Source organism: Pygocentrus nattereri, chromosome 12 (assembly GCF_015220715.1).
Source record: "Pygocentrus nattereri isolate fPygNat1 chromosome 12, fPygNat1.pri, whole genome shotgun sequence".
In the NCBI taxonomy this organism is placed as follows: domain Eukaryota; kingdom Metazoa; phylum Chordata; class Actinopteri; order Characiformes; family Serrasalmidae; genus Pygocentrus; species Pygocentrus nattereri.
The window spans coordinates 39,940,434-39,957,391 of record NC_051222.1 but is presented as its reverse complement, the minus strand read 5'-3'; the positions used below and the strand labels follow the sequence as shown (position 1 = coordinate 39,957,391).

At 43.4% G+C, this 16,958-nt stretch overlaps 2 protein-coding genes across 3 annotated transcripts in view; one reads left to right on the top strand and one right to left on the bottom strand.

The window, feature by feature from the left end:
- The window catches only part of sp6 (Sp6 transcription factor), a 50,961-nt gene extending 47,073 nt beyond the window's left edge, over positions 1–3,888 (top strand). Inside the window, exon 2 of the mRNA XM_037543773.1 lies at positions 910–3,888. Within this exon, the coding sequence (XP_037399670.1) occupies positions 1,042–1,953 (912 nt within the window). The 5' untranslated portion in view covers positions 910–1,041 and the 3' untranslated portion in view covers positions 1,954–3,888. The remainder of the gene's footprint in view (positions 1–909) is intronic.
- A 2,859-nt stretch (positions 3,889–6,747) lies between these two features.
- Positions 6,748–16,958, bottom strand: part of LOC108412866 (integrin alpha-M-like) — a 79,005-nt gene continuing 68,794 nt past the window's right edge. For both annotated transcript variants that reach the window (XM_037543636.1, XM_037543635.1), the window contains 7 exons: positions 15,190–15,297; positions 15,034–15,075; positions 13,577–13,702; positions 12,089–12,190; positions 11,977–12,006; positions 7,551–7,661; positions 6,748–7,079 (listed from right to left, as the gene is read on the bottom strand). In XM_037543636.1, the coding sequence (XP_037399533.1) occupies positions 6,975–7,079; positions 7,551–7,661; positions 11,977–12,006; positions 12,089–12,190; positions 13,577–13,702; positions 15,034–15,075; positions 15,190–15,297 (624 nt within the window). In that variant the 3' untranslated portion in view covers positions 6,748–6,974. The remainder of the gene's footprint in view (positions 7,080–7,550; positions 7,662–11,976; positions 12,007–12,088; positions 12,191–13,576; positions 13,703–15,033; positions 15,076–15,189; positions 15,298–16,958) is intronic.

Here is a 16,958-nt window from a genome sequence, read left to right as displayed (position 1 = left end):
GTTATGTGAGAGGCAGTTTGAAAAGATCTGTTGGAGCTTCAAGTGATTTGGCAAAAAAACGTGCCAGGCTTGGTAGCACAGTGTGATAGAGGGAGATCTAGGTAACAGGGAACTGGACACAACTACACTGGGGGGAAAGAATTGGAAAAATGTTGCAAGTATGGCAAAGTTCACCATCTATAACTACTATTAGAAACTGCAAAACCATTCATACAAAAAAATATGCAGTAGCCCCACTTCCGCTATAGAGCCATAAACTGTGTGAATATCAGGTTGAGCTCAGTTTTTTTTACTGTTTCCAGATGAAGCAGAATGCTTTATTTCAGTCTGTCTCTAAAGCCTTTCACAGCCTGTCTTGTTCGCTGAATTGTGTTCTGTGGGTTTCTGGCGGATTCTGGATTACTTAGTTGATCAGCAAAGCTCACTCAGGATCAACAACAGGTTCTGGATTTGATGTAGTCCTGCGGTCTTCCTCAGAATCTGAACAAACAGGCTGAACGTCGATGACTATGTCATAGGAGGTGTCTAATGTGCCCGTGTCCTGTTTCTGTATGTGCTGAAGTAGAACGTTAGTGACATTTAGAGATCATATAGCATATCATACACTGCAGAAAGCCCTAACATCTGAAAACATCTGAAACGTAGACCAAATATCTCATTTTTCTGAATATGAGATTCTTGTAAGAGTATGATACGACCATTCAAAGTGTCTTATTTCAGGGACCGATCATTGCAAACATTATTCCTTCTTTTCTGAAAATTTCTGTCAATTGCATCATATTTTCATTAGATATAATTGCATAAAACAAGAAAAAATCAATAGAAATAGACTGAATAATTATATAATGGTCTTACTACTATCTCAGAATGTGACAGCTTTATCAACTCTCTCACTCTTTCTCTCCACAGGCTGTTCGTTCCATTCAATCTGATCAGTCCAGCCTTCCAGAGATGTGCTGAAAAACGCTGACACTTCAAAAACACCAGCAAACGCATCGCTACACCCCAAACCACACACACGGTAGTGCTCACAGTCTCCGCATGGCCCACCCGTACGAGCCGTGGCTGAGAGCAGCACCCCCTGGAGGCCCAGAGGAAGTGGGCATGTCCGGATGGTGGGACCTGCACGGGGGAGCTGCAGGAGGATGGGTGGACCTGCAGGGGGCATCAGGTCTCGGGGGTGGGGGGATGGGTCAGGGGGGCTCGATGGGTCTGCAGCCTTCTGTCAGCTCCTACAACCCCGAGGCCCAGATGTGCTGCCTGCCACCGTCCCCCCACCCGTCCCCGCTGTACCCACCCGACGGCTTCAAAATGGAGCCGCTCGCACCGGACATGTTGCACCCACCCGGAGTCTCTGCGTCATTCTCCCTGGAGGAACCACAAGAGGGCGCGGGCGGCTCTGGTTCCAGCCGGCCCAAACCCCCCCGGCGGTCCGGCAGCAGAGCTCCGGGTCAGACCGCCTGCCGCTGCCCAAACTGCCTCAGCGCGGAGTCTCTGGGAACGGCATCTGCAGGCAACGATGACGACAAGCGCAAGCACCTGCACAACTGCCACATCCCAGGCTGCGGGAAAGCCTACGTGAAGACATCCCACCTGAAGGCGCACCTGCGCTGGCACAGCGGCGATCGCCCCTTCGTTTGCAACTGGCTGTTCTGCGGGAAGCGATTCACGCGCTCCGACGAGCTGCAGCGGCACCTACAGACGCACACCGGGGCCAAGCGCTTCGGCTGCAGCGTCTGCCCACGTGTCTTCATGCGCTCCGACCACCTGGCCAAGCACATGCGGGTGCACGAGTCACCGTGCCAACCGGCCGAGGAGCAGGGGGGCGGGGACAACAACTCACCTGCATCCGGCATCGACGGGACGGCGGCCGGCGCAGGCGGAGCGCCCGTGCTGCGTCTGAAGAGCGAGGCCGATGCCGGGGGAGATGAGACTGTGGCGCACAGCAGCTAACTGAGCTCAGTTAGTGTCGGACTGTTAGCGCATGCTGAAAGGTGACAACACGAAGTTTGCTGGACTCCATCCTGACGCCGATGAGCTGGGGATGTTAGCCAGGTGGCACCACCACTGGGGAATGCTACTTGTAGCATTGCTAGCATCCCTTGGTTAACCCTAGATAACACTGATTACTGCTGTTAGCATTACAAGTTTAGCACTAGCTATGACGGTCCATCACTAATATTAGCACTGTTAGCATCACCTGGCTAACACTAGACGTAGCCAATAGCTGCTTCAGTTAGCACTGTTAGCATCACCTGGCTAACACTAGACGTAGCCAATAGCTGCTTCAGTTAGCACTGTTAGCATCACCTGGCTAACACTAGACATAGCCAATAGCTGCTTCAGTTAGCACTGTTAGCATCACCTGGCTAACACTAGACGTAGCCAATAGCTGCTTCAGTTAGCCCTGTTAGCATCACCTGGTTAAAATTAGATATCACTTACCACTGCTGCTATTAGCACTGCTAGTATTGCCTGATCAACACCAGATACCACTGATGATCACTATGTTGTTAGCATTATCTCATTAGCACTAGACATCACACTTCATTGCTATTACTAGCAATGTTAGCATCAATTAGTGGACACTAGATATTGCCGATTAATGCTGCTGTTAGCATTGTTAGCATCACCTGATCAACACTAATAGTACTGAATACTGTTGGTGTTCGGAATGTTAGCATAACACCAAGCATCACTGACTATTCTTACTAATAGCACCCTTAGCATGAAGTAGTTAGCATTAAATAACACTGGATATCACTGGCTGTTAGCTCTGATTACTATTGCTGTTAGCACTCCTAGCATCTCATGGTCTAGACAAGATCTCACTGGCTAAACCTGAATAAAACTAGATATCACTGACCTACTGTTAGCTCTGCTAGTATTTACTGACAACTACTAAATATTCCTTTTCTTAGCAGTTAACATCACCTGCTTCAGTTAGCACTGTTAGCACCTGGATAACACTAGATATAGCCATGTTAGCACTGTTAGCACCTGGTTAACACTAGATATAGCCAAATTAGCACTGTTAGCATCTGGTTAACACTAGACATAGCCAAGTTAGTACTGTTAGCACCTGGCTAACACTAGATATAGCCAAGTTAGCACTGTTAGCACCTGGATAACACTGTAGCCAAGGTAGCACTGTTAGCACCTGATTAACACTACATATAGCCAAGTTAGCACTGTTAGAACCTGGTTAACACTGTAGCCAATTTAGCACTTTTAGCACCAAATAACACTAGATATACTCAAGTTAGCACTGTTAGCACCTGGATAACACTAGATATAGCCACGTTAGCACTGTTAGCACCTGGATAACACTGTAGCCAGGTTAGCACTGTTAGCACCTGGTTAGGACTAGATATAGCCAAGTTAGCACTGGAAGCACCTGGTTAAGACTAGATATAGCCAGGTTAGCACTGTTAGCACCTGACTAACACTAGATATAGCCATGTTAGCACTGTTAGCACCTGACTAACACCAGATATCACTGCTGCTGTTAGCATCGTCTGACTAACAGTAGATATCCAAAATTGTTAGAGTTAGCAGTGTTAGCACAGATATCAGTGCTGCTGTAGTTAGTGGCATTAATATCAGTGAACTGTGCGCAAGCTTAGCGCCGGCGGTGTCAGTACCACTTCGCTCCGAGTCACTGTTAGTGCCGTTTACATTAGCGCTGTTCTAATAGCAGCAGGGAGCAGCTGATATGGACCTTCAGCACAGGTTCCTTAAACCACTGAGCAGTTCAGTTACACACCCACACAACTGACCCGATCAGAACTATCCTGAGATAAACGCAAGTGGAAGGTGATGAGGTGCATTTTAACGTTGAATATTTTTGTGTAATTTATGAGCGAACTGCATAGACGCCCACCAGTTTAACTGATCAACATTAGCCATGAATATGGTAAAGCATATATATATATATATATATATATATATATATATATATATATGTATATATATATATATATATATACACACGTATATATTATTACATATATAACACATAAAATACTGAGATATTTCAAAGAGGAACACAACACGCGCCTCTGTTTGAGAAGAACTACGCCGGAATACGCCATGATCCGTTGGGGATGTTTAAGGACTTTTTTTGTTTGTTTCTCAGAATAATTTATTAGTTAATAGCTGCGTATTAATAATACGAGGGGCATTTTAGTGAACTTCTAATAGAGGTCCACCCGCACAGTCTCACTCTGACCACAAGAGGGCGACGTTCCTACTCTAACACTAGACGCTACAGCGCTACACTGTTACAGATCATTAGGGTTTCAAATCTCTTCCTTCATACGTTTTAGACACTGATTAGCAGTTTGAATATTTAAGCAGAAAATATTAGAATATTAGCTTTTATTTTAATATTTCGAATAATGTATAGCATCCGTATGTAATTCTTGTTTTTTTCACTCTGTAGATGAAACATAGATCGTAAGTAAAATGTGTAATATTCCTATTTTACGTATGTTGTCACAGCACTATGTTCAAAAACATGTTGTAGTTTGTTCCATGCTTGTGCGAACAAGACCATTTTGACTAAGTTATAATAATTATTTTAATTATGGTATTGTAGGTTAGTCAATAATTAGTGTTGAATATTTACAATGTATGGGTGATATAGATCTTGTTTTGTGTGTAAAGGTAAAGATTCTCTTGAAAAAAAAATGTTTGAATAAAAACTTGCAATGCATTTTCATATTAATCATGTTTTTATTCAGAGATCTGAGAATTTATGGAGCTCTTGTTCTACATTTGTCATGTATTTTAAATTGCTGTAGGCTGAATGGGCGGGGCCAAACTGCTGTAGGCTGAATGGGCAGCGCCAAACTGCTGTATGCTGAATGGGCGGGGCCAAAATGCTGTAGGCTGAATGGGCGGGGCCAAACTGCTCCAGGCTGAATGAGGTCATTAACAAAAGCAAGTTTCCACAACAACAAGAAAAAAAATCACAATGCAAAAAATGAACCAGTTCAGTGATTGAGGTGTAAACGGAGACATTCATTGGGTTTGGTGTGAAGTGGTTCAGATGTCTTTACAGTGGTGGTGATGTGAACCAGGCGTCTCCATGACTACAACAGAGATATAGACACTTTATTTACCATCCAGATCCACCAGAGAACCTACACGAGTCTTCTGAGTTTATATGGAATGTTGATGATGGAAAACAGGGGAAAATCTGGAGTAATGAGTTTTCTTTGGGGACTATTTTGCCGCACAGCGCCCTGCATGTCTCCCTCCACCATGAATGGAGTTGAAGTTCTCTAAACTCTCATAAAACAGCGTCTCAGTCATCAGGCAGTGAATTCAGAACCAGGTCATGTAGGAACTTTCTGTGAGGAGCTTTTACATTTTTTACACATCGGTGAAGGTGAAGGTTAGGAGTTTTGCCCAAGGACTTCTATTGGTATAGTGTAGGGTGTTTACCCAAGCAGGGAACTGAACCCCAGTCTACAGTGTAGAAGGCAGAGGTGTTACCCACTACACTAACCAAGCACACATCATACCCCCATTATACACATAATACTTACAATAAATAAGTAAAGAAATAAAATCTGAGCCTCGTGGGAATCAGTTATATTTGTTTCTGTAAATCCTTGCTGTAATTTAAGAAAAGCTGAACACAGTTTACTTTCACTAGAGCTGTCTGCATCTATAAACAATAAAAATAAATAAACGTTTCTCATTAGCCTGATATGAGGTCATTCGCACTGCATGAAGCACCGTGTCTATGTGAGGCTCATTTTCTAAAAACACTTGTGATCAATAATGTCTGATGCTTCATTCAGCTGCTGATTTAAATCAGTGAACCAGTGGGTTCTTATAGACTTAAACCAATACCATCACCTCTGTGTTGATTTAGGCATAAGGTTATATAAGAGTTTCTCAGGAGATTTGCTAGAAATACCAGCTGTGAAACACAGTGTGATTCAAAAAGATTCATCCGATTTCAAAGCTCCATATTTTTTACAACCGAGGAACCAATCACACTCCAACTGTAAGAGGGGGTCATAGAGTTTCTGACTGGCTCCTTCAGTCTGAGAGGAGCTGAGACCCCTGAGCAGAGCATTCTGCGTCTCCACATCAATAAGAGTGAATCCGTCAGAACTGAGCAGCGGGATTTTCATCAGCAGTGAAGCTCCAGCAGCTCAGAGCGTTCGGCGCTGGTTCCACAGCACTGGATGATCTCCGAAATCCCACTGAAAGAGCTGTGAGAGCAGCGACGCCTGACACGCTCAGTCCAGTCTGGGATGAGTTTGACTGTGGTGTTGATGTCGTCCGTACAGCTGGAGGAGGTTCAGACTGAGACCTTGTACAATTACATAATAAACTTTACCCTCATTTAAACCGTTTACAGTTCACTGCACTGATCTGTGATGATTTACGAGGGAAATTAATCATTTTGGAATCGGATCAATCTTTTTAAATCACCCTGTATTTGGAGCATCAATGATGATGTCATTTTCAGTTATTGGGCTTTTAACACCATAGTAACTACCTGGAACACCTAACAACCACCCAGTAACACCCTCACAATAACATAGCAATACCCTAACCACCAACTAGCAACACCTTACCAACCACCCACAATAAGATAGCACCCATCTTAAAACTACAATCAGACCTGAGCCATGATTTCAGTTTGCTTCCAATGTATAAACACATCAGCAGTGATAGGACAGTGCCCCCTGGTGGCCGGCAGTGGAAACATAACTCACAATCCAAACACAATGTGCTTTATTTATTTGAATAAAATCATTTAAAAAACAGTATAAGCATAACAGAACTTGTAAAGTCTAAAACTTTACGTCGGAGTTACAATAACCATTTCATAAAACATTTGTTAAGCATATGGACTGTATCTGTATCAAACGTATGAACTCGTTCCAAAATAAACAATAAAAGAAGTAATTACTGAACACGATTTGTAAGACACGATTGTCTTACATTCAGTCATCATTTATTTTAGTGGATTTTATGAATTTCACCGGCATTCTAGATCTTTCTAACTTGGCCCGAACTACTTCATACTTCTTCCGCTTAAAGAAGCCGAACTGCGAAAAAGAGAGAGAAAAACAAAAACATAGAAGATAGTTATATAAACTCAATACAACCCTGTAAATAAATATTAAAACTGTAAGACTGGCATCCTCACAGCTCAGTATAAAAGTAAAAATATGTCAACGTGTCCTCCCGTAAACATGGCATTTCTCTGCCAATTTTAGGGCACTGGTTTCTTTTACGTTGAACTGAACATAATCAAACATCCAGAGTACAAACAACAAGCTTAATAACAGCTTAGGCAGCGAAACACTGCTGGACAAACAGTGTACATTGTCAAATTAATTTATTGGCACTGCCTAGTTTGTGGGACGAGCGATAGTGACGGTCATTGTAACATCTGGACAGACTGTCAGTGTCAAATGTACCAAACATTTTAAACTCAAACAACAGGGGGTGCTCTATTTCCCCCCTCATGTGCTCCTGGATGATGACATCACAGGTGTGCTCTTATTGGCGCTTACCTTCCACAGCAGAACGCTGACGATGATGAGCAGAAGGAGCGCACCTGCCACCCCCAAGCACACGATGAAAATCCGATTGGGAGGAATAACCAGCTCAGCTCTGACGCTCACCTGAGATCAGAGAGAGCTTTCACTTACAGATATGATCACACACTGAAGAACCTCCCGACTTTCAGACCTTCAGACCTTCAGCTACAGTTACACTAGACACACAAAAGTGTAGACACTGTCTAACCCAGAGATTCACACCTTTGACAGTGTGGAAGAACTTTGATTGACCTCATAGACTCACACCCAACCAATCAAAGCTCACACATTACAGAAAATTTAAGACTAAATTTAAAATAACTTTAGGAAATAAGTGTAAAGTTGATATATATGTCATGTGAGGGACATCTGGGCATACACTGGTACTACATCAGTGTTTTATTTAGGCAATAAAGCACAAGAAGGAGTGCATTATTACCTCCAAATCCAAGGCTATGGTTCTTAGGTGGAAAAGGGTGGAGAGCCCTCTCTGGGTTGGGGATAAGCTCTTGGAGTTTAAGTGGAGGAGTTTAAGTATCTCGGGGTCTTGTTCACGAGTGATGGTACAAGGGAGCGGGAGATTGACAGGCGGATTGGTGCTGGGTCAGCAGTGATGCGGGCTCTTTACCGATCTGTTGTGGTAAAGAAATCCATTATCCACCATCCTAAGCAATGAAGCCCAGACCTCCCTTTCCCCAGCCACTTCCACCAGCTCTCCAAGGGGGATTCCGAGGTGCTCCCAGGCCAGCTGGGCGATATAGCCATGCCAGCGTGTCCTGGGTCTTCCCCGGGGTCTCCTCCCAGGTGGACTTGCCTGTGACACCTCCCGAGGGAGGCATCAAGGAGGCATCCTAACCAGATGCCCGAACCACCTCAGCTGGCTCCTCTCGACATGAAGAAGCAGCGGGTCTACTCCAAGTCCCTCCCGGATGACTGAACTTCTCACCCTATCTCTAAGGGAGAGTCCAGCCACCCTGCGGAGGAACTCATTTCTACCGCTTGTATTCGCGATCTTATTCTTTCGGTCATTACCCAAAGCTCATGACCATAGGTGAGGGTGGGAACATAGATCGACCGGTAAATCGAGAGCCTTGCCTTACGGCTTAGCTCTTTCTTTACCAAAACAGACCGGTAAAGACCCTGCATCACTGCTGACCCAGCACCAATCCGCCTGTCAATCTCCCGCTCCCTTGTACCATCACTCATGAACAAGACCCTGAGATACTTGAACTCCTCCACTTGAGGCAAGAGCCTATACCCAACCCAGAGAGGGCTCTCCACCCTTTTTCGCCTGAGAACCATGGTCTCGGATTTAGAGGTACTGATTCTCATCCTGGCCGCTTCACACTCAGCTGCAAACCGATCCAGCGAAAGCTGAAGTTCGCGGCCTGATGTCCCCAATAGGACCACAGCATCTGCAAACAGCAGCGATGTGACCCTGAGGTCACCAAACCGGACACCCTCCATCCCCTGACTTCGCCTAGAAATTCTGTCCATACAAATTATGAATAGAATCGGTGACAAAGGGCAGCCCTGACGGAGTCCAACTCTCACTGGGAAAGAGTCTGACTTACTGCCGGCTACATGAACCAAACTCCAGCTTTGTTTGTACAGGGCCTGAATGGCTCATAGCAAAGAGCCATGTACCCCATTCTCCCGAAGCACCTCCCACAGAATACCCTGGGGAACACAGTCGAATGCCTTCTCCAGATCCACAAAGCACATGTGGACTGGCTGGGCAAACTCCCATGAACCCTCCAGAATCCTGGAGAGGGTGAAGAGTTGGTCCAGTGTTCCACGTTCAGGGCGGAACCCGCACTGCTCCTCCTGGATCCGAGGTTTGACTATAAGCCGGACTCTCTTCTCCAGTACCCCTGCATAGACCTTACCAGGGAGGCTGAGGAGTGTGATTCCCCTGTAGTTGGAACACACCTTCTGGTCCCCTTTTTTAAAAAAAGGCACCACCACCCCAGTCTGCCAATCCAGTGGCACTGCCCCCGATGTCCACGCAATGTTGAAAAGGCCTGTCAGCCAAGACAGCCCCACAACATCCAGAGCCTCGAAGAACTCATGGCGGATCTCATCCACCCCTGAAGCCTTGCCACCAAGGAGCTTCTTAACTACCTTAGCAACTTTGGCCTCAGTAATGGACAAGCCTATTCCTATGTCCCCAGACTCAGCCTCCTCAGTGGAGAACGTGTCGGTGGGATTGAGAAGGTCCTCAAAGTATTCCTTCCACCACCCAATGACGTCTTCAGTCGATGTCAGCAGCACACCATCTCCACTATATACAGTGCTAGTGGCACACTGCTTTCCCCTTCTGAGTCACTGACGGTTTGCCAGAATCATTTCGGAGCCGAGTTAGTCACTTTCCAAGGCCTCACCAAACTCCTTCCATACACGGGTTTTTGCCTTGGCGACGACTGAAGCCACAGATCGCTTGGCATACCTGCCAGCTGCCTCTGGTGTCCCACAGGCCAACCATGCCCGGTAGGACTCCTTCTTCAGCTTGACGGCATCTCTCACCTGGGGTGTCCACCACCGGGTTCGAGGATTACCGCCCCGACAGGCACCAACTACCTTACGGCCACAGCTACAGTCAGCCACTTCAACAATGGAGGAGCGGAACATGGCCCATTCTGAGTCAATGTCCCCCACCTCCCCCGATATCTGGTCAAAGTTCTGACGGAGGTGTGAGTTGAAGATCAATCTGACAGGTTCTTCTGCCAGACGTTCCCAGCAAACCCTCACTATACGTTTGGGCTTGCCTGGCCTGATTGGCATCTTCCCCCACCACCTGATCCAACTCACCACCAGGTGGTGATCAGTTGACAGCTCAGCTCCTCTCTTTACCCGAGTGTCCAAAACACATGGCTGCAAGTCCGATGACACGACTACAAAGTCAATCATTGAACTGCGGCCTAGGGTGTCCTGGTGCCATGTGCACTTATAGACGTCCTTGTGTTCAAACATGGTGTTCGTGATGGACAAACTGTGGTTTGCACAGAAGTCTAAAAACTGAACACCACTCAGGTTCAGATCAGAGAGGCCATTCCTCCCAATCACACCCCTCCAGGTCTCACTATCATTGCCCACGTGAGCGTTGAAGTCCCCCAGTAGGACAATAGAGTCTCCAGGAGGAGCACTTTCAAGCACACTTCCCAAGGACTCTAAGAAGGCTGGGTACTCTGAACTGCTGTTCGGTGCATAAGCACAGACAGCAGTCAGAACCCATTCCCCAACCCGAAGGCATAGGGAAGCTACCCTCTCGTCCACCGGAGAAACCCCCAACATACAGGCACCGAGTCGAGGGGCTATGAGAAAGCCCATACCTGCCCGCCACCTCTCACCATGGGCAACTCCAGAAAAGAATAAAGTCCAGCCCCTCTCAAGGAGATTGGACCCAGAGCCCAAGCTGTGTGTTCAGGTGAGCCCGATATATATCTAGCCGGTATCTCTCAACCTCGCGCACCAACTCAGGCTCCTTCCCCGCCAGTGAGGTAACGTTCCAAGTTCCAAAAGCCAGTTTCAGCAACCAAAGATCAGAACACCAAGGCCCACGCCTTCGGACACTGCCACAAAGCACCAAACCCCTACTACTGCCCCTCCCATTGGTGGTGGGTCGATGGGAGGGGGGACTCATGTAACTCCTTCGGGCTGGGCCCGGCCAGGCACCATGAGTAAATGCCTGGCCACCAGACGCTCGCTGGCGAGCCCCTCCCCCAGGCCTCCCTCCCCCAGGCCTTGTTCCGGGCAGGGTACACAAGTCCTGTTTTTGTGTTTTCATAGGGGTTATTATGGATCACACTTTGTCTGACCTGTCACCTAGGACCAGTTTGCCATGGGAGACCCTACCAGGAGCTTTTGCTCCAGACAACATAGCTCCTAGGATCATTCAAGCATGCAAACCCCTCCACCACGATAAGGTGGTGATCCATGGAGAGGTCTATTTGAATAGTGACCTAGAAATAATATAACATTTTCAATATTCATTCATTTTACTCGAACTTTTCTTTGTTTTAAAATTTTCAAAATTCTAAAAAAGTCTGTTGTTTATTTGCAGGTTCAAAGGGAAACAACTGACTTTCAATGGGGTCTCAGACTTTTGGACCCTGCTGTTTATAGTTATAGAAAGTTATCACTTCTGGCACTTTGTATCTGCAGTTTTACTACATAAAGCTCCACCCCTTCATAGCTGAAAGCAGTGAAAGCAGTTGTGCTGCTAGTAGATATATATATATATATATATACATACAAATATATATATATACAAATTATCAAAATGTCACTGTAAAAAACTAAAGTAAAAATTTCAGACACATAAAAATGTACAGAATTAAATTCACACACTTAGAACAGCTCTGCACAGGAGTAAAACATTGAATTAGCAAATTTCTACCTTTGCTTGGTGGAATTTGGTGGCGTCGTCCTGTAAAACAGAAGAGTAGGAAGATGAATGAGGAATAACAGCAAGATAAAGTGCTGAGCTGTTGTCTCATCATGGCTCTCACCTGTGGGCCATTAGATGTCTGACTGTAGTGACTCCTGTCAAAGTCCAGCTCAGCAAAGCTCAAGAACCCATTCTCCAAACTGAACTTATGGAGTGACCATCTCTGGAGAGGAAAGACATGGAGAAAGTTTTTACATCAAAACACCTTTATCTTGATGAATAAATGTTGTCATGTGGGTAGTTTTGAGGCAAAACTCACAATTATTAGATTTGAGAAAAAAAAATTGTCTGGGGAGGGGTTCATCAGTCTTTCAGAATGCACGGGCAAATAGTGCAATAATTCAAACTTGCAAAGAAATGAGGATTTCATCATCTACAGCACATAATGTCATTAAAAGATTCAGAGAATCTGGAGAAATCTCTGTCTGTGAGGGACGAGGCTGAAAACCAGTATCTGCTGGCCGTGATCTTTGGGCCCTCAGGCAGCACTGCATTAAAAACAGACATGATTATGTAGTGGAAATCACTGCATGGGCTCAGAAACACTTCTGAAAACCACTGTCTGTGAACACAGTTCATCACTGCATCCACAAACGCTGTTAAACTCTAAAACACAAAGAAGAACCCAAATATAAACAGGATCCAGAAACGCTGCCACCTTCTCTGGGCCTGAGCTCATTTAAAATGGACTGAGGGGAAGTGGAAAATTGTCCTGTGGTCTGACGAATCAACATCTGAAATTCTTTTTGAAAAACATGCACATCCTCCAGGCTAAAGAGGAGACAGACCATCCGACTTGCTATCAGCACACATTTCAAAAGCCAGTATTCATGATGGTCGAGGGGGCATTAGTGCACATGGCATGGGTGACGTGCTCATCTGTGAAGGTTCCATTAATGTTGAATGATATATAGATGTTTTGGCAACATCTGCTGCCGTCGAGACGACGTCTTTTTCAGGGAAGGCTTTGATTATTTCAGCAAGATGACGCCAAACCACAGTCTGCAGGTATTACAGCAACATTGCACCATATTAAAAAAGAGTCCGGGTGTTAAACTTATCTGCCTGCAGTCCAGACTGGTCACCACTGAGAACATTTGGCGCATTAAAAATATGGAAAAAAAAAAGAAAAATATGAAAAATGAGCCCTTGAAACGGATGATCCACTGAAATCCTGTATCAAAGAACAGAAATCATTTCACTTTCAGAATTTTAGCGGCGTCTCCTCAGTTCCCAAATGCTTACAGAGTGCTGCTTAAGAAGAGGTGATGAAACACAGCAGGTAAACAGGCCCCCGTCCCAACCTTTTTTTAAATGTGTTGTTGGCATCAAATTCAAAATGGGCAAATATTTTTCAAAAAACAATAAAATTTCCCAGTTTCAACATTTAATATGTTGATGTTGTCATTGTATTATTTCAAATTGGAAACTGGTTGGTAATGTAATGTGACAGATTTACCTCAACAAACCCAATCAAACATTTTTTGCTCATTTATCATTTCTAATTTGTATAGAATGTCAATTAAAACAAAAACATAATGGGCCTCACCCCTGTGTACTGCTGAGGGTTGAGGTAGGTGAGCTGGGCTTTCAGCTCAAACTTAACAGCAGATTCTATCTCCAGACAGAAGGATGGACATTCATACTTTACACAGCTCATCTGCTTCAAACACAACTGGAGTAAACAAAAACAAAAATTGGCATTAGAATAAAACAGTAAAGAAAATCAACCCTTATTAATAATTAACACTAAACATTTCAGAAGCTGGAAGTTTCCTAGAAGGTTATACTGATCTTGATCTGAAAGGTTCCCAATAAACGCCAATGAAAACAAACCTTTTCGGTTTATTGTGTTTAAGGCAAGAGGACATTGAGTGCCTGTATAATGTAAATTCCAAAAATGTGTCATCAACAGGCCTGTGAGTTGATGCATAGTTACACATAATTTTCTATTTATTTGAGACACAAAAGACATCACAAAGGGTGTACCACACGGGTTGATTCTGGGGTCAATTTTATTTGCACTGTTAGAGAAACATAGTGGCCCTTTTTCATCAAAGTTGAATAAAACAGAATGCAGATTTTTCTGCTTTTATTGATGCATAAGCTACTCTGTGTCTGATTCATGAGCATTTTGTATGACTTTTCAGGCTGTTAAACGTTTACGCTCTAATTTACATACACTCCTGCAATCAGTTTGAGCACACAGATACGCCAAAGATCAATAAAGTAATAAGAAAACCATCAGTGTAATCTTTATGATTTTACAATCACATTCACAAACTAGATCATTACAATCCACCTTTAAGCAGAAAACACTGTTCTGTATAGATCAGGCTCTGAGCCATTCTGGATTATATCTAGTCTAATTTGTGCTTTTAGTAGTGAAATGTAATTAGTTTACATTATTTTTTTGAATGTACTAGTTTAAGTAAAAAACAACTGTACAATTAACTTTTGTTAAGTATTATCTATGGTGTCATTGTTGGTGGCGCAGTGGCCTCACAACAAGAAGGGCCTGGGTTTGATTCCCCTGCTGGGGGACCAGGGTTCCTCTCTGTGTGGAGTTTGCATGTTCTCCCAGTGTCTGTGTGGGTTTTCTCTGGGTAATCCGGTTTACTCCGCCAGCCCAGTCCAAAGACAATGCTAAATCGACTGGTGACCTGTCCAGAGTGTCTCCTGCCTTCCTCCCAATAGCAACTGGTATAGAATCCAGCCCCCCACTCCTGCTACCCAGAAGGATAAGCACCTTGGAGGAGGTGTCTTTGTTTATATGACTTCTTATTCATCCCAACAAAATGCAACACTTCAGCACAATGTAAATTGAATGAATAATCCTGGGTGTGTGAGTAATATCATGCATATTTTAGCTGCTGCGTTTACCCTTATATACGTGGAGAAATAAATACAATGACTTAAATATGACTTACATATTTTTAAAAAAGAATAGACTAAAAGTGATTATATGTTTTCACAGAATTTTTATAAATCAAAGGCATGGCTTACAGCAGAGTTCTTTTCCTTTCTGACGGTGCAGTCTGTCAGGTTCTATAAAGAAAGTTTTTTAGTATAACTGATGGTTTATGAATATATGAGTCATTCAAAAAGATGAATGAATGAATGAATGAATGAATGAATGAATGAATGAATGAATGAATGAACCTGTGGTGCAGTAATGGTGTGCTGCTCTAGGATAAAGTTCTGTCCAATCTGAGATGGCATAATAAACTTTACTGAAACAGGTAGACTCTTCAATCCCAGATTCCTCACCTATAAACAGATGCATAAACACAAATGTAATATATACATATGCATAAAACATGTCTTTGATCTATATGACCTATTTCACTATCACCTTTTAAATGAATCTGCAGCAGGTGGGTTTAAAGTTACTGTAGTGAGGTAGAGCTAACTTTAGAAGGATCTGTAGTGGCATTGGGGTAAATTTTGAGAAGTCTGTTGGTGGTGGTGTATCTTCAGAAGAAGCTGTAATGGGATGGGGTCATCTTTAAAGGGGTTTTTAGTTAGGTGGAGGTAGTTTTGAGGGATCAGTAGTGGGATAGGAGCAACTTCGAAAGGTCTCTATTTTGTACTGTGTCTGTACATGAATCTGTATTGGGGTGGAGGTAACTTGGGGATCTGTAGTGTGGTTTTAGCAAATATAGAGGAGTTTGTAGTTTATTTATTTATTTATTTATTTATTTATTTATTTAACAGGGACAGTGCACATTAATCAACATCAATGTAAATGTGCCAGAGTTAGCTAAAAAGCTAATTTTCATCCGTAGTCCCTAGGCAGGTTGTTCTGGGCGGCCAGTGTCAACAGCTCAATGACGTTTACAAAACACCACCCCATATACATATATACATACATACACATACATACACATATACAAACACATAAAATATACATAGTTATCGGTGATTACAGATTTGGTTAGCTTTCAACCATGTCTTCAATTTATATTTAAAAATCAGATAATTTGTGCATGTTCGTAGCTCAGTTGGTAGACTATTCCAGTACTGGCTGGCTCTAATGGAAAAGACTGTTTGTCCAAACTTACTCCGTCTATATTGTACAATACAGTCCCCTCTAGTAAATGCTCTTGTTACCATACTACCCCTACTATCTTTTTGTTTTATAAACTGTCTCAATGGTGGAGGAGCAAGCCCATATAAAATCTTAAACATGAGACAGGCATCCAAGAGATGTTTAAAACTATCAAAACTGAGCAAGTTATACTTTTGTACTATATGACAATGATGATAACTATTAGGCTTCCTGTCTAGTATCTTTAGTGCTTGTTTATAAAGAGATTCAATAGGTTTCAAAATTGACAAACTTGTTTGTGACCAGCTTGTGAAACAATACGTTATATGGGAGACAATCATAGCATGCATAAAAAGTTTGGCTGCCTCTGTTGTTAGATACGGTCTTATGTGCCTGAAATTTGCCAAATTCAATTTAACAGTATTTATCACTTTTTTAACTTGATTTTTAAATGACAAGTTTGAATCTAGAATGATTCCAAGATATTTGGTATCAGATACTAGCTTTAGCTTTTCTCCCCTAACCAGCACATCAGCTTGAATCATTTCTGTCAATTTCTGTGAAAAAAACATGCAAACAGTTTTGTTTATGTTTAAATATAAACATGAATTAGATAGCCAATCAGATATTAAGACCATAGCTGCAGTTAACTCACTTGCAGCTTGCTGTTTGTTTTTAGCATGCACATAAAGAACAGTGTCATCAGCATACATCTGTATATTTACAGATGAGCAAACCGACGGCAGGTCATTAATGTATAAGCTAAATAAAATAGGGCCCAACACTGATCCTTGTGGAACACCAGTATTACAGCTTAAATATGTAGACTGAGTTTTACCAATGCGTACCCTTTGCTTCCTGTTTGATATATATGAGTTCA